The 26875-nt window shown below is 32.3% G+C and overlaps 1 protein-coding gene across 1 annotated transcript in view; it reads left to right on the top strand.

Moving 5' to 3' along the window:
* The window catches only part of LOC147069232 (neuroligin-4, X-linked-like), a 748531-nt gene that overhangs the window by 709703 nt on the left and 11953 nt on the right, over positions 1-26875 (top strand). Inside the window, exon 9 of the mRNA XM_085951637.1 lies at positions 8913-9031. Coding sequence (XP_085807763.1) covers positions 8913-9031 — 119 coding nt within the window. The remainder of the gene's footprint in view (positions 1-8912; positions 9032-26875) is intronic.

Genomic DNA, 26875 nt, shown 5'->3' with positions numbered 1-26875 from the left:
TTATTATTTTGACACCTTCTGAGCCTCAGAAAATAATATTAAATAATCATAAAACATGGCGCCAGGACACCAAGCATAATTTCTCATTAATGCGCGACTTTTTTAGTATCGAGGAATTGGTTCTGTGGTAATAATTGTGAAGTCAACAGTTAAATATGTCTAGATTTTATGATATCAACGTATGAGTTATAACGCAGAACAACATTGTATGACTTAAAAATATAATAAGCGTGTTGACAGTGCCAAAGCTTGCAATAGACTGACTGACCCAGTGTCACCAAAGTTCCTTGTTCTGTCCATATTACCCATAGTAGTTCTGCACCAGCACTAAATTCCCAAAACGTCGAGTATTTTTCACGCTTGGCTCATAATTTCCAGCATTCTATCTCATGGAAAAAATCGACAACACCAAGAATTTTGTCAGCAAAATATTTTTATTAACATATTACAATACATCCATATAGATATCAGCCAGGTCATAGCGAATTTGGCTATTGTCAATCTAGGTTTATTTTCATCACGAGCAGGCGCTTTATCATTCCGCTCGCTCAAGGCCGTCCATATTAAATTAGCGTGTAAAAATGCTGTACTTTACACTCAAGTAGTTTGCCCCAGTCGATTGTTTTAAATAATTTAATTGTATATTGTTCACATACTACAAACTCTTCATTAATCATAGTGAAATACTTTACCGAAATACGAGTCTTTATGATATAATTTTAATATTGGTGGCGCTTTTAGCAGTGGACTGTAATTTAAAGGTGGTGGTGGATAGTGGATTACGGATCTAGGGGGGGTGGGTTATACAGGATGTCAGACACTGCCCTTTAAGTTTAGAGGGTGCGCGCTGTGGCCGGTTCGGTGTTCACGCACTGGTAAACGGATGGTACACAATTGATGGATGATATATTATGAGGTTGATGAATGATGATGATAAGTTCAGAATGGATGAAATAGACGTGACGTTTACTCAAATCGTAACAGATTTAGTGTAATGAAGGTCGAAAAGATACTTTTTGTATGAATCACTCTGTAGTTAAAGTTCGTTTACTCATTCGTATCGTATCAGAAAGAGCTAGATAGCTTTAGCAAGCCTATGCGCTCGGCTACCTTGGAGTAACTAAACTTAACTTTCATCACGGTCGATTATGACCCATGACTAGTGGTCTTGTGATAATAATTGGGGATTTGAGGTTGGTGGAAAGAAAGTATGAATACGAATATAAATGGCCCAACCAAATATGTTTAAAAAGTTTTATTTTTTTATATAAATTCGCGGCCCGCTGGCTACAATGGCATTTAATGGGTTTAAACATTGAATTTTATCGATTACGATTCTTATAAATCGTCGTATTGTGAAATATTCCATATTATATTTTGACTTACTAAGTAGGTACCTATTATTATTCCGTACGTAAATGGGATGGATATCTGAGGCGAATGCTAAAATAGCTTTTACTATTCTAAGAACAGAGTATTATTTTTAATATAATAAAATTCAAATAAATAAATATCGGATAACAACTAAATTGGTATACATGTGAAATATTACTAATCATCTACCTGTAATACTTAAGTGATTTTGAACCGTTGCGAGTAGGTATAGTAATTATAATATTCAAAAGCCCAAAAACAGTGCTCGCGAGGACAAAAGGAAAGGTTTTTTCCACTTCCGGCTGTCTTATCCTGTCCCTGCTGAATATTTTTTGAACTTTTACGCGTGGAAATAAAATATTTTGGCGTCTCTCGTTGCACTAGTATATATTTTAAAGTTTATTTGTATATTATAGAAAAAAATACTTACTCACTACTATTATTTGACATGCATCCCTTATTAATGAAGTTCCTTAAACTTCATTAATAAACTATTTTTTTGATTCAACATGAGAACATATTATTACATCCATCGTATCCAGAAATTTGTACGTAAACAGTTCACCGCAGGACACTTATTCGTGCGCCGCAGTACGTGAAACGTGAGTTCGTGTAACATTTTAATCAAATGACGAGTTCTTCGTTAAACATTTCACCGTTGAGTATATTTGTACGTACGCTACATGTGGAGATGGCTTTACTAGGTTAGGTTAGATTAAGTTAGGTAAGATTAGGGTTAATCTAATTGAAACAGTACTACTTGCAAATTATCGCCGCATTTTGTAAGATACGTACAAATGTATTCCACAGTGAAATGTTCAACGAAGAATTCGTCATTTGATAAAATGTTATACGAACTCATGTTTGACGTACTGCGGCGCACGAATAAGTGTCCCACGATGAACTGCATACGTACAACTTACCATCATCCATATACAAACTAGAAAAAATCATTCAAAAATCATAATATTAAAGCCGATAGCCAACATCATAACGTGATTCGATAAGCATTTCATGTAAAAATAATTATACTAGTTTAAATCGTCGTAATTTAATAAGAAGCCCGTAGCTTAGTTGTAAAATCATACTGGCGCAAATCCAGCAGACATAGGTTCATGTCCCGTCGGTTGTCGTATATTTTTTACAAAATGATTTTTTCTAGTGTGTATAATTGCTGGAGATGTTTTTAAATTATGTATATTAATTATATTATAAGTCATATTGACGATTGAATCCAATACTACCATGTATTCCTTATTTTACAACAACGCTGTTTTTCTTATGATGACATTTTGATCAATGACGTTCAGACAGTTTGAGTATTATTTGACAGGTCGATTTGACTCTATGGAATAAATCACGAGATTGTTAAAGCAATTTTGTTGGCTTTTCTAGCAAAATTGAGTTCATGTTAAGTTGACATCGTATTAATGCTCTATGTGAAAGATTTATTACTTATATACTTAAATATTGTCATATTCTTATGGGAATAGATAGTGAAAAAAATAAGTAAAATATTTTTTTCAAAAAGAAAAAGTCATTAGGAAACAAAATGACAAAACCAGTGTAACGCATAGTCACAATGGAACCAGAAAAGCCTCAACACACGCAATAGCTTTCCGTTTGACTTAGTGTATGGTTAAAACTCTCCCAGAGAAGGCACATATAATATTACATAATTCAATGATGTGGTCTGAATCTCACCACACTCTAAAAGTGGGGACTTTTTCAAGCCCCACTTATGTATGATATTATAAACACACCTGGATTGTCTACATCGAATTTAGTTCAGATACATGACAATATATGTCACGTATCTGAACCAAATTTGAAGCCTAAAATCAGAAAGTTATAATGTCGTAAGACGATGTCATGGTTAAAAAAAATAATTAAAATCCCAGTTTACAAATTTATAACAATTAAATAATAGATTTGCTACAAACTATAAATATCATTTTAAATTAACATAGTTAATTAATTAATTCAGATTGTTAAAAGCAAAGTGGCTACTATCGATTTTTGAAATGCACAACAGTCACTTCCTGTAATTTTGAAATTACATCAAATAGTCTTATTATTTTTAATTTAAACAGTTCAGCAATTCATACTCAATTAATATATTATGACGTAATGTAATACAATGTATCGTCTCTGTTTTAGCAGAACACACTAACTGGAGAATACTAGTTTCTTTATTAAGAAGGTTTCCAGAAGGTAAAGTTTGAAATTAGGAACATTTTGGTACTAACTAAATATGTCATTTTTTCGAATTAGTGTCTTCTACCAGAACAGTGACGTTATCATGTAGGTAGATAGGTACGTAAAAATCCGCAAAAACTAGTCAATACAGTAGACCGAGGGTAATTGAAGGAATTTGAATAAAAATTATAATTGATTTGAATATTATTCTACTATTCGATTTGAATAATTTTTACGACACAGGTTTTGTTATCAGTGTGTATTTGGGCATTTTCGCCAAAGTTTGTACATGTTTGAAATTTGGGTAATATTATTTTTTCACTCAAATTAACCATTTTTATATAGCTAGCAGATTCCTTGTTCTATTGCTGAATTGGTGATAGCAATTTTTCAGCAAAATATTGATTAATACAATATTTATATCATTTTTATTATGAAATTGGGCATAATAAGTTTCCGTTCCGTGACTACGAAACTTAGCTTTTAAAACATGAATGAAACACTTTTTATCACTTAAAAGAGCTCTATTAGATTAAAAAAACCATACACTTCAAAATAAAACTACAAATAGTCAAAAAATATTATTGAATTTTAATTCTTGGGCACATTTCGTTCCCCTCCGTTACCCTATGTCTATAATGGCAGAGCATTTTTCCTTTAGTATTTGAAAAAACCAATCAATGTTCGTTCTGCTATTTTTTTAAAGACAATAATCACTTTTACTAAATTTTATTGGAAAAATAAATAAGTTTCGTTATTTAATAATCAAATGAAAAATAGTTAACGTTCAACTTTTTTGGGGACATTTTCGGAATGGAACGAAATGGTAACGGAGTGTAATTTGTAAAGCTTAAGTTACATGTTACCATAAAAACAAATTTTTGTTTTATGAAATTTATTTGAATTTTTTGATAGACAGATAAATATTCAACGTGCGTCAAAATAACAAAACAAATCAAACTTAATCACTAAAATAGACATATTTTATAATAAATTTCACAATACTTGTAAAATAAGGTAGGTAATAATTTTGACACACTATACATTACCATAACTTTATTTGGCATTTATATTATTTGTAACTCAGATAAAAAATATTTTTAAGCAAATTAACAATATATGAAAAAAAAAATCAGCAAGGGATTCAGACGCGAGTTCCTAGCGCGGCACGGAGTATATAACTTTTACGAAAATAATTATAGTCAAACTCGGTTATTACGATCTCTGACATAGCGAGATCTCGGATGTAATAACGAAACATTTGTTGACAATTGGTTTATGATTTTCGCCATACATTTAATTCTTTCACTGTTATAACGAGCAACTTATCGGATATACCGAGCTAAAATACTGTTAATGTGTCGACCGTTTTAAAACATTTCGACCCTAAGCAATAAAATCCGATTGGACAGGATGCCGCCGGGGTCGGATTACGTTTATGACACTAGTAAAGTGTCTAAGTACCTACCTTATTGGTGTTTCACCGACAATAATAAAAAAGTATCCACGCATATGGTTGAAAAATCCAAGGTTTGTGAAGTCCGTAGGTACCTACCAGCGTTAATTACAATAAACAACTTCTTTTGTAGTTTATGAATGCCATGCTCGTTTCGGGGATTTTTACGATGGTTTCCAAATTTTTTATTTTCGGCTTTTTGTGTAATGTGACATGCTCATTTAAAAATACCTATTCTCTGATATAACGAGTAACGCTTATAACAAGCAAATTCAGTCGGTCCCATCTTCCTCGTAATAACCAAGTTCGACTTTATGTTGTCTTGAAATTTAATTGTATTCATCAACATAAAATGTAGCTATACAGGTTGATTGTAATCAAGACGTACTTTTCTGACATTTCGTGAATACCTACAGTTCTAGGTATTAAATCTAATCGAGTACACATTTCTGTTAAACGTGACAAAAAAATACTTTTTCATACATTTTTATAAATTTCTATGCCTAAAATGTATGGAGAAGTTTTAAAATTTTGGTGGCGTATAACAGAAAGAGTATGACAGAGCCAGTGCCTGTCTCGCAATTATTTCAGTCTGGTGTTTTTTCTTTTCCTTCTGTTGTTTTTTTTTATCTCCATACTTTTATGTGCGCTATTTTTGCGTATTCAGACATATCACATACTTTTTTAATCTTTATTATATTATTATATTATAGTCAGGTTATTTTTTATATTTTTTAATGAAAATATTTTTGTTTTTCATACGAACAGACAAAATAATTTTTTTTATAATCTATGAAGAACTAAACACACACTGTAAACCCAACTTTATGCATGCCATTTCGTTACTTTTACATTCCACATATACGTTACCACCAATATAGTTTCGGAGTGGAAGTAACGGATTCTGTTTCAGAAGTGTTTGAAGCCAAAATTTAGCTTAGTTTTATTGTTAAACCTGCGATATGTTTTATTATATCTGTAGTATGAAAGATAAGCTCCATATGTGTAGTATGTGAAATAGAAATATGTGTTTTCTTACCTTATAAATCGTGGTAACAGTAGTGGAACTTCTTAAATGACCAACCCAGAAAGCAACCTGTTCCGATAGCGATACCGACACACACCAACAATTTAAAGTGTACATGGCGATCAGTGTTATACAAAAATGTTGCTACATTAAAAAAAAACATATTTATAGTGAAAATTTTTCGCCTTCATGCTAAAATCGTGGTAACGGAATGTGGAGTTCCACTTTTTCAAATATCCTGGGACACACTTTAAACGTGATTTTTTTTCAATATTGGTACAAATTTACGAAAAAACTATATATTTTCCAAAAATATATAATGTAAGCTGTTGAAAACACTACGAATTTAATTTTACACACTCAAAATTAATGACGAAATCAGACTTTGTTTATTTGAATTTATGGGTGGGACATGGTAAAAACGCACTACCTTTCGATCTAAATAATCAATTAAAAATATATACAGGTCAGATAGTTGTATTTAACTGATTGAATAGAGTAAATTAATAAATTTGCATGTTAAAAGTACATAACTTTCCAACATTTTATAATATAATAACTATGAAAAAATCAATCAAAGTCATGGGACATGCCAAAAACGCAATGTACAAACTTTGGCGAAAATGCCCATTTGCCAGTGGTAAGTGCCTGAAGATGCCAAAATGCGAAACCCAAGCCAATATCAGCCTAGTCATAGTAAATAATTACAAGATAAAAAAAAACTTTTTATATACAACGCGACAAATCCTAATAGTTAAAATTTGTAGCAATAAGTATGTAACTGCGTAGCATAGAGATAAATGCAACGGACGGGGCGTAAACACAGGAGTTGCAGGGTTCAATTCTCAGTGTGTTTTTCAAAAATTATGTACGTTCAATAATCAGAATGGTACATTCTTAAATTTTGTGAATTATTCGTTGAATAATAGAAATAGTTAATAATAATATATGAATTTAAACCTCGGGTTATAAAACGGATATAGATAATTTATAAAATGAATTTTCCACGTGGTATTCGCTACGTGTAAAAAATATGGTACGTATTTTGCTTGTAGTAGCTTTAATTAATAATATATAAATTTATGGATATTATAAAGTAGGTAATATTAAAAATAAAAGTTGAATGTTAAAAAAACACTTAACAAGTTTGCGACCTTAGTTTGGAACTGTTGATCCGTATGTTATCCATGCAAATTAATTCTAATAACGACGTTATAGGAGGTTATTATTTTAAATACTTTCATCAAAATATCAGTAAATAACAAATTATATGATACCATCTGTGATGAATCACCGGAAATATTAACACAGACCACAGCGTCGATAAATTAAACTCATCGTTTTATTTTAAAAGGATAATCTTTATTGCTCACTTCACTGTGCTCTCCGAACGTCGGTTCAGAGCTTTTTTTGTTCAGTTCCGGTACAGTTTTGTCACCCTTAATCTCCAGGGGGCGGTATTTTTTACGTTTTACCCCACGAAGCCTTTTTTTGTCTTATTTCGTGTTGCCACAACATTGGGGCAGAGAGAATTTCAGCGAAGTTTTAGAACTAACAGAATATTTTCAAGCGGCGAGCTTTTGTCAAAAGCGTACCACGGGAAAAAATCGGACATATCATTTTCATTCTTTATAAATCTACTTTCATTTAAACTTTTCATGTTTTTTCCGAAGTTTTTTTTGGCAGCATTTTATTCCGAGGATTGAAATATGTACAGACACGCAGATTAAAAGATTATAACTGAAATATTTTTAAAAATGACTTGAGATTTAAAAAGAAATTTTCAATTCGAGAAATATCTTTAAAATTTCTTTTACAGCAAAAAAACAAATTAAATGAGTCATATTTCAAAAAGTTTAAAACTTTAATATACTATTTAAAGTACTATTTTTTTATTCATTGAATCATCATTATCAACATCTGAGCCAGGGTTGGTCCTACCTTTCTTCAAGAATTTCTTTCTTCTCCCCCCAGACTAGTGCCTTCTAAATATCTCCATATGTTCCTCATTGCTGGCCGATGTAGCTGCAGTGAAGATTTTTGGAATTGCCATAAAGCAATCATTTATGAAATATACATTAACTAAGAAGAACGATGAGGAAAACTTTATGGCTATACCTCAGTTGAGGCATGGTCTAAAAAGAAGGTGACTAGGCGATGAGCGGATTGTGCAAATGACGCGAGCCGAACGAAATATAATTTGTCATAAAAATTCAACATGCGTCCATTTAATGTTCTGTTTCTTGTTCTATTAGTAATATTAATAACATATTCATTGTCATGTTTTCTTTTTCAAGTAAATGGGTAACGTTTTTTAGGCATCTTTACACAATTTAAGAATTAATACCCCCGTTGCCATCACAAAACAAATTGACGTATTCACAGCTCGACTTTCGCTCTCCGATTGCCAGAGAGTCCAAAATTTCGTCGCACCTATAGTTGAAAACTTCACTGAAGTTTCACTGAAGTATGCTCTTAATAATTCTTCTTTCTTCTTTCGACCATGTCCGATCCTAATAGGATCATATGGGCCTCCACAGAGTAGAAGTTTGTATTGACAGATTTTGTTTTTTTACGAGAAATGGATGTCAGCCACTTGCTCAACCTATTAGGTCCATACCTTGACACACATAAATTGAAAAACAATATGTGTACTTGCCAGACCCAAGATTAGAACCTGGGATCCACGGCGTTATAGTCCAACGCTTAAGCCGCGCGGCCACCGTGGGTGTAATTAATAATTAGTGCTCATTATAATCATTTATCATAAACCTGGAAAATATTTTTTGATGATTTTGTCAATAGCTTATCTGGGTAGTATATAATAATATAACATTTTTCACTTTATATTTTCAGGAATCCAAATGATCATTTCCGCCAGGAGGCTATCCTGGCAGCATCACGCGAGAGGAACCGCTTCCGCAGCATCACATGGGACGAATACGATTCAGTACACCAGAAATATCTTGAAATAGGTAACAATATACATATTATTCTAATAAGATTCTTGCTTATCTGCATCTATATAAGCCAATATGAAGCTTGCTATTTTTTTGGTAGTGAATTTAGTATTACATAATATTGATTTTGTTTCATATTATACTTAATTATCTAATTAAATGTATAAAGGTATAGAGGTCCGTCCCTTGACTCATCGCTAAAATCCCATACCTTGCTTACACATTACACGTGAAAATAACAATGCGCACTTTTGAAATCTTTGTGTTTCATTATCTTAAAAAATAAATCGACGTCAACCTAGTTTTATATATATATAAAAATCATTAAAAGGTGAGTTAATGTTCATTTATTGAATCTAATAAAATTGGAGACCGTACTATGGTTTACGGTCATCTCTTTTCGATAAGAAAGCTCACGGCGAACTGTGCCACGGTGAAATGTTTTACGTAAAATTTACATGTAACTGAATAGATAAATATGTACATCATATTTTCGTAGAACTATTGATTAAATTTATGATATATACATTTATTTATGTAAATAACAAATAACTTCAACAGGACGTTTCAAAGACCACTTCTGTAAAATATTTCAAAATATCAGTTACAATAATTCTGCATTCAGCTGACGAATTTATGTCAGATCTCCACATGCTACCTACCTCCACCCTTTGCCAGTGATGATAGGTATCACTTTTTTAATAATATGGGAGTAGGAAAATTAATTTGTGTTAATAAAAATTCATATTCTTCCTAATAATTTCATCGTTTTTTTTCTTCAGAATACAATGAAATTTTTTACAGTTAAAATAAATTTTTGAATTTCGAAATTGATCCATTTTGCGAATGTAGTAAAAATAGAGAAGAGAAAATAGCAAATCTTAACAAATTTCCACAGTATTGATTTAGATTAAGTTTTATAAATTGAACTATCATTAGTAGAACTTATATTATTATTTGAGCTTCGGAATAAACTTTTATAAATTCAAAAACTTTGAAGTTGTCGATATTGACAGCTATTTCCGACTACAGAGCCATCTGACAATGACAGAATGGTAATAAATTATAGTGATTGAAATCAGTGTTTAATTAATCTGGTAAACGGGATTAAAACTATAGATTACTATGCATACAATAAGGGAATGCAATACTGGTATTCGTTATTTCTTATTAAAATATATATTGCGTGAAATAACTGGGAAAATATAAGAAAGTATCTACCATTAAACAAAGATATAAACATCTCTTTAAAACATTAATATTTCATAGAAAGAATATCTAAATACTGTAAAGGTTTTATACAGCTCTAGAACTGACATCTTATTGTATATGCTCACTTCTAGAGCATAGACATGCAACGGAAATGTACACAGTTTTCAATTGTTAGAGTTTCAAAAAGTAGACGTTCCGAACAGCTCGTCCATTCCATTAAATTATCTAAATTCAAAAGTATTAGTATCATTAGCACTTTTGTCAATTCATAAATTAACATACTGTAATTTTATCTTGCCATGTTATAATATGTAGGTAATAATTATTTTGCTTCATACTAAATAATATAAATGCCTACATATTGACCACAGTGTTTCCGTAAATGAGACCCGTACTATAGCACATCTCACACACAATCGCAACAGTCTTAATATAAAATAATAACGCGGGTACATTAATAGTTGACCACAGCATAATAACAGCTACTCTCCCTTATATTATAAGTAAACCTTTAAAAATAGGTAAAGATAAGATATGGTAGATATGTTGATGTTTAAAAATACTTGATAGATGAATGATTGGCACTTTCTTCTTCGAATGATCTATCAATAAATTTATATTATGAAGTAATCATAGATGTGTATGTGCCCGACTGATAATTCCACAATTTTTTTTTATTAGTATTCTTATTTGTCCGGTACAAATCTTGCAATCGATTTTTAACTAACTTCCCGACTAGCTAGACATTTGAAACTTTTAGAATATATCAGAACACAATGCCAATGTATTTTTTAATACTTATAGCCTTCTTTAAGTAGAATTGATTTAATTTTAAGTTAATTCTGTTTTGTATGAAAAGTTATTTCGGAAGAAATCCGTAAAAACTAAAACTATTATTGGTTACTAAGTGGGTCCTAGCAACTAAATTATTAATATTAATATATACGTGCGTTACTGTGGAAATCAATATGACATTTCAGTATTATTTCTATCAAGTACAAATTTTTTTGATCGTTTAAGCTAGTCAAGTCAAGTTTATATGATTCAACAGAACATTTAAAAACGTTGTACATAAAAAGTTCTTTTTATCTTGTAATTACTATACTTTGACGTCAAACGACACTGGTAGTAAACCTGACATCGCGTAACGCGACAAAAAATTACAGTCCTGTACAAGCTTTTATGTTAGTTAATACCTAACCTAATAGTTTCCACTTTCAACACCGGATATATCGGTATTGTCTGGTTTTAAAACCGGTATTTCGATATCAAAAAATAGTGAGAAACCGGTTTTTAAATACCGGTATTGTAATACCTACTTACGATAGCCTGTACTAAATTGAGTATGTCACCTATTGACCTTACGTTAGAAAGCGAGTGCAATACATCCCTCAGTTCAGTGCTCCTTCCTTTGCTTCTAACCTTATTAACCTTGCAATAAGTAGGTCGCTTTTATAGCACAAGATAGTGATTTGATTACGGTAGGTGAATCTGTTGAGCAATATTTATAAATGTGGACAGATATGTGTTGAATATTAATAATTACATACAATTAAATTAACGACTCAATTTGTATCAATGCTGTCAAAGAAACGTTCTACATTTATGTGTCGCTAGATTTCAAAACCAGCAAAGTCCATAATAGATGAATAGGAGAAAAACAGCTTTTTATTTTCTCAAATACACAGTCACAAGGGTGAACGTTTATATTACTTCGAGTACTTATAGAATATTTAAAATTAATAAATTCCACATTTTGATAATGCAGAAATGTTAGAAAGCAGTAGTTCTTCAGTAAATCACAAAAAAGTCTAAAATACCTAAAGGTGAACTGATTTTGAAATGTAGCGACACATATATTTTTAATAGGTATATTATTATAACCACTAGAAAAAACCTTTTTGAGAAAAATACGACATCCAGCAAGATTTGATCCTGCGCATCCTGGGATTTCTCACACGTGTTTTCAAATAACGTCTGTTCAATAAAATAATGTTATATCCTTAAATCTTGTCAACTATTTGTTGAAAAAAAGGTTATTAATGAAAATAATATAATAAATAAAAACCTTACTTAGGTAAACATAGTTCATTTCATTAATGGTTCACGGATAGAACAACTGCTTCTGCACCACTCGAAGTAGCATTGCGCTGTGTGAACAATTCGATGGCTCTAAGAGCCAAGTAATGATTTTTTTACTTTAATTATCTCAGAAAGTATATCGCCAATCTTTTTTTTACAACTCTTTGGAAACCGACCACAAAAAAACACTTAAGATAGGCGAGTGGAAATGCTGGTAACGCCAACTAACCAAGCGTTTAGTGACGTAAACTGATAGATCCGCGGACCCCTTCCATATCGTCACACTAAAATAGTCATTTTGTATTTTGGTTTAGCGGTCATGTCGTTTGAAAAATTGACGAGCGCGTCGTCGCCTACCTTAGACCAGTCTGGTAGAAGATAACAATATCATACAAATATGTATTAATAAGTCTACTTTTAATAATACATTTATTATATAATAGGTCGTTAAAATGAATCACTTACAAGCCGTATTATCATATTATTGCAGTATTGTATTATTTATTTATTATACCATTCAATTGTAGGTCTTGCTAAACCATTTCTTTTGTGAAACTGTTAAATTTATATTATATAAATTTAATAATAAAAGTCTAGCTGAGAAAAAAACATTTAAATTCCGTTTTCACGCGAGATGGGATTTCTACGAATGAAAAAGGAGAAACAAAACCATCCCACGCATAGCCTTTTAGTGTTATAACATGGGTATTCAACATTTTTATTTTTAGGGGCTACTTTTCAATTAGAATTTTAAATGAATGTTTTTACGAGCAACACAAATAAATATAGACCACTCAAAACCAACCCGCTAAGCACAACACTTGATCTTAATAGTAATGGGAGAAGCATATACTCAATAATAAGGTCGCCACATACTCAAATGTGGTTTGACTGGTTTTGACTTTCTAATAAAACTGCCGGTGGGAGAGAGGAACATGGTGAACGTACAAAATTATTGATCATATTAAATAGTAAATAAATACTAAGTATTATACGATGGTTTTATTTATTTATAACTAAGAAATACTTTGGGCCCACGTTGGTCGCCAGTTATAGTATGTTTTGGTTATAAAAAAGAAACATTTCCGGTTAAGTATTTATTCAGAGTTCACAGAGATTAATCAAAAATAACATAGAATACTTCAATAGGTACACGAAAACAGATTAACATGATAAGATGACTCGCTTGACCAAATAATTAGATGAACTTGCCAAAGGATTAGTTGAGTTCAGGTAGGTATCACATTTGACAATTAGATACCACACTTATCACTAAAAACGTATCTAGATAGTGTAAGGTACTTAGTTTTAAAATAGAGGAAATGTATGATCAAAAGAGTCAGAGCAAATCAGACTAAACTGACTGGCTCTAAGACTGCGTTAAAGTTCCCACCACCACCCGTCATATATGCACGGCCACTTTTTATGACCCTTTAAACGTGTCTAAAAGAAGTGATTTTAAGTGTCATTCCGTCCCAAAACGGAGCCGCTCGAGACTGATGCTGCAACCATGCACCGTAGTGCTTAAAGAAGAAAGTCAAGAAAGATTTTTTTTTTGTTTTTTTTTTTGGACTGGCTTTGCTGTCCGCTGACGTTAAGCGCTTTGTGTACCCGCATACTGAGTGTCACGAATTGAAATGGATGAGTCTACAGAAGAGTCAGGACTATCCCGCTCCCCATACGACGCTGCAAATTTCTTGAATGCCGCAAAGTTGGCCTCGGTTGCTACCAGATCTCCATGACCAATTGGGCCTGTGTGAGGACGGACCCTGGCAAACAGCTCCGCTCGTTCGAGTTCCATAAGCGGGCAATCCCAGAGGATGTATTCAACATCTTGGTGGTCATGCCCGCTTGATCTAATGTCATGGCTCTAAGACTGTGAAAGATATCAACTACGGAGTCAACATAGAGTTAAATCCTAATACGTCTACAAAGTGCTTGCGGCGTCCAGTCAATGGGCAGCGCCATCTATGGGTCTGTTTTGGAAGTCACGCCGCTATATAAACACAAAGCTAAAAAAATATGACATAATACTCGTAATTATTATAAACAATACGAAATAAAAAATTAATCTTGTTGATCTGTGTCTAAAAACCAATATGATTTACTAGACAAATAAATCAAAATTAGTGATAGATTGCGTCATTCTGGCCATCAATAAAATGATATATTTTATTGTTATATACTTATAGAAGTTATATGCTTATGCAGACATTAGTGTTCTCGATATTTCTATACGGAGTCGAGTCTTGGACCATGAAGGCAAGAAAACGGAAGGCAATAGATGCCTTCGAGATGTGGTGTTGGCGCCAAATGCTTTGCATTTCTTTGACGGAGCACAGGACAAACCAGTCAATCATCCAAAGACTGAAGATAAAGGAACGGTTCTCGACGATATGTCTGAGAAGAATTCTGCAGTTTTTTTGACATATTGTCAGGCGTGGACCGGACAACCTGGAGAGACTGGTAGTTTTGGGTAGCCTCCAGGGAAGGCGAAGCAGAGGAAGAGCGTCTGCGCAATAGAGCGACCAAGTGAAAGAGCTGACTAGGGGCACCATCCATTCTGCCCAGAGAGAAGCGGAAGATCGAGAAGGATGGCGAAATTTAAATGTGGTCACGATCCTCAGCCATAAGTGCACGACCAAGAAGAGAGAGACTTGTAGAAGAAAAATATAAGGTCCCTTACGTACTCGCCCGTACCCAAGTTGACAACAATTATGAGGCAAAAGAGAATAAATTTACACACGTGGTTAAAGAAACCAAGAAAACAAAAGCAAAACGACTAGAATAGGGGGCAACCAATGAGATATCGTTTCGTAGCATGCGTTTTGCGTTGCCAGTAACCAGTTCACATTATTTTAGAGTTAACCCCGTTTTGTTTACATAGAAAGGAGAAGAGTGACTTGGTAAATATCAGATTATTCAAATGAGGAAACGAAATAAAATCAAGTGGGGAGAGGTTGTTGTGCTGTTGGTGGGTGAAGGACTTGAAGATAAAAAGGATGTACATAAGTGCACCAAATATTTATAATTATCATTATTACCTTTTTCTACTACTTAACAAAGTTCCTGCAATGATATCGTCCTCATCCATCTTGAGTAGAGAATCAAATCACGACCCAAAATTCTGATCCCGGGATTTCGGGATTACAATTTGACAATCCCGGGATGGGCATTTTTTTCCATTGTCAATATAAAATTTTTATATTTACAAATAACATTGATAAAATCGGTCAAAAATAAATCTAGTATAATTTATACTATTTAAGACATTTATTGTTGATATTGTATACGTTTAATCTTGGAAATACATAAGTTTAATGGAGTAAATAATATTATAATATAAATAATAATGTGAATTTAATTTGAGATTACTGCTTCTGATAGTAAAGACTTAATGAATGGGTTAGTGAGATTAAAAAATAGTAAAGCAAATCATGGTGTACTTATGGCCTCATAAATTCATAGCCAAATATGAAACTGCCGTAAAATGTATGAGATCATGGTGGAATTACTTTGTGTAAAGCATTTTTTATTCTAATCTTCTAATTTTTATAAATTTATGTGAAAAAATAAAATGAATCGGCAACTTACACATAGGTATAAATCAAACTTCATTCAAACTCAGTTTATTTCTAATGTAGTTATTTTATTAAAAGTATTTTTTTCTGTTTTATTTTCGTTTTTATTTTATTTTCCATAAAAATCGATAAAAAAAATCAATCCCGAATATTTCAGGATTATGTTTATCAATCCCGGGATTCATAGGTATCGAAAATAGCTCGGGATCTCGTGATTGGAATCCCTAATCTTGAGACACACTTAAGTGCGACACTAACATGTTTTTAATGTGTGTTTGACATATTGTTCACATTTTTGGTCTCCCTAGATGAGACGTCAATAGTTCGGAAGTTTTATAGTTAAACTTATTTCCATTTTTTTCCTGCAGGAAAAAAACTATAAGTAAGCTTTTTACAACATGCCACACATTATTTTTTTACCAATATTTTTCTTGGTTCTTATTCTATAAATTAATACTATTTCATCATATGTATTTAAAAAATGTCAAACTTGGACCCGTATGTTAGTTATATTTTTCTACCGCCTAACCTGTTTTTATTGATTCTAATTATGAAGCACGATATTTTGTTTGTATTTTCAAAAAGAAAATATTACATTTGCAGTCCAAAAATAAATGTACTTTACGATTTTTTGCGACCATTTCAATTGCGGAATATTGAAGTAATCCACTTAAGTTTTTTTCTTTTATTATGTTAACTGTCAATATATGGTAGATCTGCATAGTATTATTGATTAACTTAATAAAACGCAAAAAAAAATTAGTACTTATTTTTAACTATTAATAAATAAATCTGGACCCAGGGAACTCAGAAATAATGGGAACTGAAATACCTAACGGGTAAGGAGAAGCAGACAACCGATCTCGAGAAAGGAAGAATACGGGATAAATTTAAACACGAGTCAATAATACGTCATACGTCGAATACTGACAACTACTCTCGGTTTATACATTGACGCTCATTTAGTGCTGTTATTCACACACTATTGCACGTCTATAATGCGTGGTTCAATTTCGTTGGACACTCACACATTCAAAACCCTGCGTCAAACTTTACTGTATGGTATAATTCTTTTCTTTTTTCGAACATATCCGATCCTAATAGGATCATATGGGCCTCCACAGAGTGGAGGTTTGTATTAACAGATTTTGTTTTTACGAGAAATGGATGTCAGCCACTTGCTCAACCTATTAGGTCCATACTCATACACAAATTGAAACACAATATGTGTACTTGCCAGACGCAGGATTCGATCCTGAGACCCATGACGCTATAGTCCGACGCTTAAGCTGCGCGGCCACCATGCCATGGTTGGTATAAGAACCCATAGGAATTCTATTTATTATCTGTTCTGTGTCTGGACCGGTTTTGTTAGCCTCAGAGAGACATTTTCAACTGTCTGACAAGTCAGTTTTCAGTTGAAAATTTCCTTCTGAGGCGGATGAAACCGGTCCAGATTTATTTATTAAAAGTAGAATAAGTACTAAAAAATACGTTTTATTAGATTAATCAATAACCCACTTTATAGTACAAGCCCTCATAATAAGTTGCTTTAGATGGCTGGGCGATTCATACATTTATGATGGTTAAGTCACTCATGATAAAGAAACTTATATTCAAAAAACCGAAGAGCAAACAAACTTCTAGTTATAGTAGATCTGTTAAACTCATCTAGATAATTCGTGAATTTTTTTTAATTGGTTTAGGATCTACCCACTTAAAATGGCCCCGTGATGGATGGGTTGGACACCCGGGATGTACCAAGGGTAGAAAGTTGCGTCTCATATAACAACCAGCTAAGAAATGTTTGAAAAAAAAAACTTTAAATGTCGTTGGATTTCTTTTAGACATGTTATTCCCGCGTTAAATTGCTATATACTTTTCAGGATTCCAAGACACAATCTACATGTTATTATTTCGTCTGGCAATTTTCGAAAATGGAATTACAGGCAGTACAGTTTTTTTTTCTTTTAGATTTCACTAATTGCATGGCACCAATATTTGAATTGAGTCATATTAGTTGTAACATCAATGCAATTTACGAGTAGATAGATTATTTACGACTTTTTTAACAGCTCATATTCTTATTTGTCCGGTCGTTGTTTGTCCAGTACAAATCTTGCAATCAATTTTTAATTAACTTCTCGACTAGCTAGACTTTTTAAACTTTTAGAATATATCACAACACGATGCCAATGCATTTTTTAATACTTTTAGCCATCTTTAAGTAGAATTAAATTCATTTTTAGTTAATTCTGTTTTGTATGAAAAGTTATTTCGGAAGAAATTCGTAATCCAATCCACTATTATTGGTTGCTAGAAAATTATTAATATATATATGTGCGTTACTATGGAAATCAATATGAGTGTCAAAATGACATTTCAGTATTATTTTTATCAAATACAATTTTTTTTGATCGTTTAAGCTAGTCAAGTCAAGTTTATATGATTCAACAGAAAATTTAAAAAGGTTGTATATAAAAAGTTATTTTTATCTTGTAATTATTTGCTTATAAATAGAACATAGTATTATAAATTTTAATAGATTTGAGTTTTGTACTAATAAATTTGTTATAAAAAAAAGTAGCACTATTTAAAAGTAGTACATTTTGTCTAATGGTGGCGCTTTTGCAGTGTATTTTAATTTGAAGGTGATGGTGGATTGTTGGATTACGGATCTATGGGGGGGGGGGATTTAAACAGGGTGCCAGACACTGACCTTTATGTTGAGAGGGCTGGCGCGCGCTTGGGCCAGTTCATTGTCCACGCACTCACCCACTGGTAAACGGGCAGTAGGTACACTTTTGATGGATGACATTATATGAGATTGATGAATAATGATGATAAGTTCGGGATAGATGACATAGACGCGACGTTCACTCAAACCATTACATATTTAGTTCAAAAAAGGTCAAAGATACGAATTTTGAGTTACTCGATAGTTAACGACAGCTTAGCTATCAGAAGCCCGCAACGAGACTGCTTTCTTGATGTCACTTAAGCTAACTTTTGAATCAATCTATATAATCTTCGCAGCGGTCAACGGTCAGCATTCCTTGCATATCCTTGCTGGAGTGTTTCCGTTAGACCTGCACATTTCAAGGTGCCAAGACTGCCTTGTTCGGAGGTATGGGGGCGAAAGTTGGCGTTAAATAGCCGCCTTCAAGTCTTTGATCCAAGAGCCGATGCGCTTGAAAAGTTAGTATACGCGACCTGGCGTATGAGGGGCGATGGACCACTTCTTTCAAGGGCATTTGTTTTGCGTAATATTAAGTGGTGCATGGAGATAACAAGATTGACTCTAGACCATTGGACTTTGGACGACGTTCTTAACCGAATTTCTACCGCTGCACAACACAACAACACTAGTTTATGAAGAGTAGGTACTATGTACCGCATGCATATTTTACAAGGATGGAGTGGGAGTGCGAAATTATTTAATATTGCCGCGTCTGTGTCTGGATTTGAATAAAGTCACAGTAAAGTATTCCATTAATTACTGCACACGTCATAATTTTTCATTTTGTTTTTGTAATTTTTTGATTGCTTCGCATCAAGTCCTGCGACAGAGTTGGCATATTAAGCAGATGCCACATTGTATTTGTATTCCGCGAAGCGTCATAATATTTAATTGCGTTACGCTTAACAAGCCGCCACAGTGTAACTCGATTACACTGCGCAGGAACAATAATTAATAGATACATGTGATTAGCGATAGCGGGGGATGATTAAATAGTTTTATTTTGACAGTTAAAAATTAAAAATATTTCTCACGTGTCAAAAAAAATCTCAAATCGCCATCCAAAGAAAAATGAATATGAAAAGAGTATGGAAAAGGCCAACACAGTAGAAGCTAGTAGACGTAGTAGGAGGTTGGTTGATCCGCCATAAATAGTGCATATTAAACTTTGTTAGTCAAGGGTATTTGTTTAAGACTACTATTTAAGGATGGGGTCGACTAGTTTTTAAAAATAAATTAAACCCTGACTAAGCCAAACCATAATAGTTTTGGTATACTTTGGGCGATATGACAAAATTGTGGTCACTTTTTCATTCATACTTATTTGTTTTCGTTGGATTAAGAATACATACCTACAACACAGTCATATTGTTGGTTTATTTCTTTAAACTCAATAAACCCTGCTTAAACTAAACAATAATGGATAAAAATATTATTCTATGTGTAAAATATTCAATTACGTATGATTTAATTGCATAATTTCACATATTTTATAGATAGACGAGTATTTTTTATTACTATTTTATGGCTTAGTTTCGCAGGGTTTAATTAAACTTTAAAATCTAATCAACACCACCTGTAAATTAATTTGTAGTCGTATTTTAATGTAAACAAATGCGTATGACTGAAAAAGTTTAGTGTGCATTATTAATGACGCATCTTAACAGCCTACCTCCACCCTTCGCCAATATCATCATCAACATCATACAATTTCTTTTATTTTGTTAACTGTCATTTCATGGTGGAACTGCATTGTATTGTTGTTTTTATTTAATAAAACGCAATTTTTTTGTAGTACTTATTCCACTTTTAATCAACAGATTAGGACCGGTTTCGTCCGCTTCAGAGAGACTTTTTCAACGTTTTCATTTTTCCTTTTGCATTTCAAACAATTTTCAAGTTGAAAATGTCCCTCTGAGGCGGACGAAACCGGTCCTAATCTATTGATTAAAATTGGAATAAGTACCACAAAAAAAAATCGCGTTTGATTAAATAAAAACAACAAAACATCATAAAAGGTCAGTGTCTGGCATCCTGTTAAATCGCCCGCCCCTAGATCCACCATCCACCATCACCTTAAAATTATATAGTCCACTGTTCAAAGCGCCACCATATTGTATAGAAAGAATTGTTAATTACACACTAAAAAATTAAATTATTCGAACAAAATGACAATAGGGCCTGTCTGTGTTACCAGGGATTATAGAAATAATACCGACGCATACAAAATAGGCATACGAATTATGCTAATGAAGCGTAGACTAAATTAACACAACCTACCAACTCGCATCACCATACAAAATCGGTTAATTTGATTAATTCTGATAAAACACAACGGAGCCTTGATTATGATGGAAATATTTCGACATGAGTAAGTACGCTTTTCAGCCTAGATATTGTGTTTATACTATCGGAAAATCCTCTTGCGTTATACACGATTAATCCCATTACAAGTGTATCGATGTATTACACAGGTGAAATATTTAATTTTATTTCAATCTAGATTAAATTTAACCTACAATAAAAGGTTTTTTTTTAATTCTAATGGATTTAAGTTTTATACTATTCCATTTGAATCATCAAAATAATGGAATAATTTAAAACTTTAATCCATTAGAATTTAAATTGAAATTCCATTAATTACTCTTGGTTGAAGGTATTAATATTTTTTTTAATTTGAATGTAAATTCATTAGAATTTCATCATCATCATCATCATCAGCCTGAATCTATCCACTGCTGGATGAAGGCCTCTTCAAGCTGCTTCCACTCCAGGTCTACCTTGCGGATGTTTTGTACTTCTTGGATACCACTGGATGACTAGATTCGTCTAAAAATTGTCTCTTCTTCTAATGATGTGTCCACCTCATATCCATTTAAGGCTTTTAATCACATCGAAAACTCTTATCTGCTTCCTAATCCACTCATTTCTCTTTTTGTCCTTTCGCATTATGCCCAGCATCCACCTCTCTATACCACGTTGTGCTACTCTAAGTTTCTGGATCTCTCTTTTACTTAGAGTCCATGTTTCACACGCATATATGATCACGGGAAGCACCCACTGGTTGAACACTTTGCGCTTACGTAGAGTGGAAGGTCACTTTTGAATACATTATTCAGGCGGCCAAAAGCACTCTAGCCTAGCTTTACTCTGCGAACAATTTCAACAAATATACATCCATCTATAGAAACTTGTTGTCTCAAATAGATGTAGTTTTTCACCTGTTCGAGCTGAGTGCCATTGACGAGGATCTCTTTTCGGTCCGCAAAGCAGTTGAATATGACTTTCGTCTTTGTTACATTTATTTTCAAACGTACTTTGTTGCTTACTTCAGCGAGTTCCTGTTTTCTGGTTTGGAAATCTTCTGTGTCTTGTGAAAAAAATACTATATCATCGGCAAAGCGCAGATGACACAGGTTTTCTCCATTTATGGGAATCCCTTTGTCATTTCAGTTAAGTTGCCTGATTTATATCTATGTAAACTGTACCTACCAGTCAACCAATCAAATAAACTCGTCATCTCTGCTAGCCACTAAACTAGTATTCATACTAATTTACACATCGTTTTCCTCATCAACCAATCTAAAAAGATATCGAATAATGATATTATATCAAAAAGTTCATTATTATAGCGCCAATCTGAGGCAAAAGATCTTGGGATAATTTTTGATACTTCATTATCGTTTCAGTTGCATATAACTTCTACGGCTCTACGTGTGAGTAAGCTTCTAGGATTCATCCTGCGACAAGCTAAACCATTCAAGAATCCATAATATGTATTACGTACACTCTCCGTCTCATAAGTGCGTAGCATTCTTGAATATTGGTCGATTATCTGGTGTCCTTATGAGGTTTCCTATAAGCTTATTTTAGAACGCGTCCAGAAGAAAATTTCTTAGATGTCTTTATTTTAGGACATTTAACTATTATCCTTTCGACAATTTGTCAAATGATTATTTTCCTACTGCCTTTCTACAAGGCATGCTTACTTATTACTTTCTTGAATCTCATCGGTCTCTTCTGCTCTTGAAACACTTTTGCTTGTTAGCGCGAGGGATTGTTTCCAATCCTGGTGTTCTAATGAATTTGAATTTACATGCGCCTGTCAATTACTGACGTGGTTGCAGCCATGATTTATTCTGGACCAAAACCGTTTCCTCGTGTCAAGCCTATCAGGCACCATTAGCGAAGGGTGCTAGATTAGTAAATGCGCTCTCTAAAGACATAGATATTTTCAATGATGTACTTTACTTTTGTTTTTAAAACTTAGTTAACTATATAAAATTGTAAGTTTTTTGTTTCAAAATTTTATTTTTCTGTATATAATTATTGTACTTAAGGGGGGACATGCTCGTCGAAGGTCAAAATTGAGTTTTTATTGTATTTTCAAACCATGATCCTGGACACTCCTTAAACGTTGTAGATAATCTATTTATATAATTTTGAAGCCTTATTATCCTTTATAGTTATTTTAAACATTTGATGACTGCATAAAGTATTTTTGTTCCATAAAATAGTATTCTTTTAAACCTCTCGCTCTAATGTTTTAGAATATAGTCATATTTCGGTACATAACTGTGCAGTGGTGTTAAGATTTTTTACATTTATTAATTTTTAAACGCATTTATAAAACCATTAGTATAATTTATTACGAGATAATTTTTGTAAAATATTCACGATAAAAAATTATTTTGATAATCTCTGTGATCCCAAATTTGACAAGAATTAGGCATTTTATTATTCAAAAAATCGGCAAGATTAACACATTTGAAGATGATTCCAAAGATACTTATTATAAGCTATGTCTTTGACCATTCAAGTGTGATAAAAATCTTATGAATAATGATTGCTTTATAATAATTATTGACCTAAGAATAAGGTAGTGTTTTTTTGAAATACGCCATTTCTTTTGTCATTCCCTAGTGGTTAAGCTACAACATACGGCCGTAGCCATAAAATGACAAACTATAATTAAAGTAGGGAGTAAAATTATGTTAACGCGCGTGTTTGAACATGTACCTAACCGAATTTTTTTTTATTTTTTTTTTAACGGTACATGTTCAAACACGCGCGTCAATATCATTTTACTCCCTACTTCAATTATAGTTTGTCAATTTATGGCTACGGCCGTATGTTGTAGCTTAACCACTGGGGAATGACAAAAGAAATGGCGTATTTCAAAAAAACACTACCTTATTCTTAGGTCAATAATTATTATAAAGCAATCATTATTCATAAGATGTTTATCACACTTGAATGGTCAAAGACATAGCTTATAATAAATATCTTTAGAATTATCTTGAAATGTGTTAATCTTGCCGATTTTTTGAATAATAAAATGCCTAATTCTTGTCAAATTTGGGATCACAGAGATTATCAATATAATTTTTTATCGTGAATATTTTACAAAAATTATCTCGTAATAAATTATGCTAATGGTTTTATAAATGCGTTTAAAAATTAATAAATGTAAAAAATCTTAACACCACTGCACAGTTATGTACCGAAATATGACTATATTCTAAAACATTAGAGCGAGAGGTTTAAAAGAATACTATTTTATGGAACAAAAATACTTTATGCAGTCATCAAATGTTTAAAATAACTATAAAGGATAATAAGGCTTCAAAATTATATAAATAGATTATCTACAACGTTTAAGGAGTGTCCAGGATCATGGTTTGAAAATACAATAAAAACTCAATTTTGACCTTCGACGAGCATGTCCCCCCTTAAGTATGTTTTGATTTAATTTTTTCTGTTATTACTATTATTATATTCTATATTCTCTTCTTCTCTTTTGTGAGGGTAATATTTTCTATAATGTAAATCTCATGTTGTGTAGGTCTTTAATTTAGATTTGTTATATCCACAATGTTTTGTATTCTTAAATAAATTAATAAAAATATATATTATTAATTATCTCTGTAAGTTAATCGACGATGCCCACGTTTTTGTAGGCACACTTTAGAAAAACATCTTGTCCAATTTACTACATACTTATTTTGCCGCTAACCTGTTATATATACGTGTGAGATAATATCGATGTTGCTCGTCTAGCGTAGGGAGGATTTTGTGGCAATCAATCACCCAACGACAATTCCTCGAAATAGGATGATTGCCTCTACCCTACCGTGAAATTCAAGTACGTGTGGCTTTTTCTAAATTTAATTTACGTAAAACTTCTTCCGGAGCATTTACGTGATGTTATGATAAAAAAAACATCTCGCAACGCTTTTTTCGGAACTATCATTCTATTTCATTCGTGAAGGTTCACGAAAAATTGATCGCGGTACCAATTAACCGTAAACGAGAAACAAGTTTATGTTCCTCTATGCTAGACATAATATTATATAAATGTTACACCGAATGCGTGAAATTGCGTATTAGATGAAATCGGCAAAATTTTGCCTATTTCATGAAAAATGCAAGCCCGTTGCCTTACTCATAAATAAGGCAAACTATCTGCCGAGTACGTGAATTCGGTAGGGTATGGAATTTTTAAAATGTCAACATAACAGTAGAAAAGATAAATTTAATACGGATGGTTTTATTTGTTATATTTGGACATAATATTATAATTATAACATAATAATATATGGTTAGGTAAGCTTAGGTTAGGTTTTGTAATTCTGAATTATTCAACTAAATGTATATTTATTTAATACTCAAGCACGAATCAAATCGTGAAAATACCTTTTAATAAAATTCTTCCGTTATCATAATATTATAGTTCTTGAATTTTTTGGGCATAGTAAATGGAAATGAACGTCATTGTAGTTATTGATTGGTCTATTTTTATATAATCAATGACATTTTACACATTTGGTTAGTTTGATTAGTTGCAAAAGACACCACCGGAGCGCCACTATCTATTTTGACCAATGCATGAGCATTCGACACATTTGGTTTAGTTGCGAAAAACACCACCGGAGCGCCACTATCTAATTTGCCCAATGCATGAACTAAGCAGAAAATTTCCTGCCGAATTCACGCACTTGATAGATATTTTGCCTAATTCATGAATAAGGGCAACGGGCTTGAATATGCATATAGATACGCAATTTCACACATTCGGTGAAACATATACAAAAAAAAAATGAGCATTTAACCTAACTCATTTTCCTAACGGTAAACATGATTTTATTTGTGACATAGTTTATAAGGACCCATACTAGACGAGGAATAATAGTGTTCTAATGAATTTAAGTTTTGTACTATTCCATTTGAGTCGTTTTTTGCGAACACGGTTTTGCCTTTCGGCATCTTCAGGCGCTATGTGCACTCAACAAAAGATTATACGCAGTGACAACGAATACAATTAATTCTAACATATTTAATAAATTAATACAATAAAGTAAGAAGAAACTTTATCACCCACCTTTTAAAGGCCCATATGCGCCACGTAGGTCAAAATGGAGCTTTTAGAGCATAAGCCCGGACATTCCTTATACATTGTAAATAATCTATTTATATAATTTTGAAGCCTTATTACAATTTATATTTATTTCAAACATTTGATGACTGCAAAAGTATTTTTATTACATAAAATAGAATTCTTTTAAACCTCTCGATCTAATGTTTTAGAATAGAGTTATATTTCAATACATCCATGTGCAATGGTGTTAAGATTTTGTACATTTATTAATTTTTAAACGCATTTATAAAACAATAAGTAAAATTGTCGTTAATTATAGTGAAATATTTACGATGGAAAATTATGTTTATAATCTCTGTGATCCCAAATTCGACAAGAATTAGGTATTTTATTACTCAAAAAATTGGAACGATTTACACATTTGAAGATATTTCTAAAGATATTAATTATATGCTATGTCTTTAACCATTCAAATGTGATAAAACATTTTACAAATATTGATCGTTTTGTAATATTTATTGACCTAAGAATAAGGTAGTATTTTTTTTAAATTAGGCCATTTTTATTGGCATTTCTCAGAGGTTAAGCTACAAAATACAGCCGTAGTCCTAAATTGACAAACGATAACTGTAGTAGAGAGTAAGATCATGTTAACGTGCGTGTTTGAACATGTACCGAATCGAGGAAAATGAATATTTAATAAATAATATTATAATTGAGATGATTTAGATTACCGGAATCCGATGACAGTCAAATATATGAAAAACGAAGTATTAAATAAACATATTATACAATTAGGACCGTCATATCGAAAGAAAAGTATAAAAACTTTTTTTACAATATTTATTTTTTCATATAATAAATTA

Source organism: Rhyacophila brunnea, unplaced genomic scaffold, assembly GCF_057557595.1.
Source record: "Rhyacophila brunnea isolate RB1 unplaced genomic scaffold, BYU_Rbru_1.0 scaffold_24, whole genome shotgun sequence".
Lineage (NCBI taxonomy): Eukaryota > Metazoa > Arthropoda > Insecta > Trichoptera > Rhyacophilidae > Rhyacophila > Rhyacophila brunnea.
Note: the sequence above shows the minus strand (reverse complement) of the source record. Positions and strands in the feature narration are given on the sequence as shown.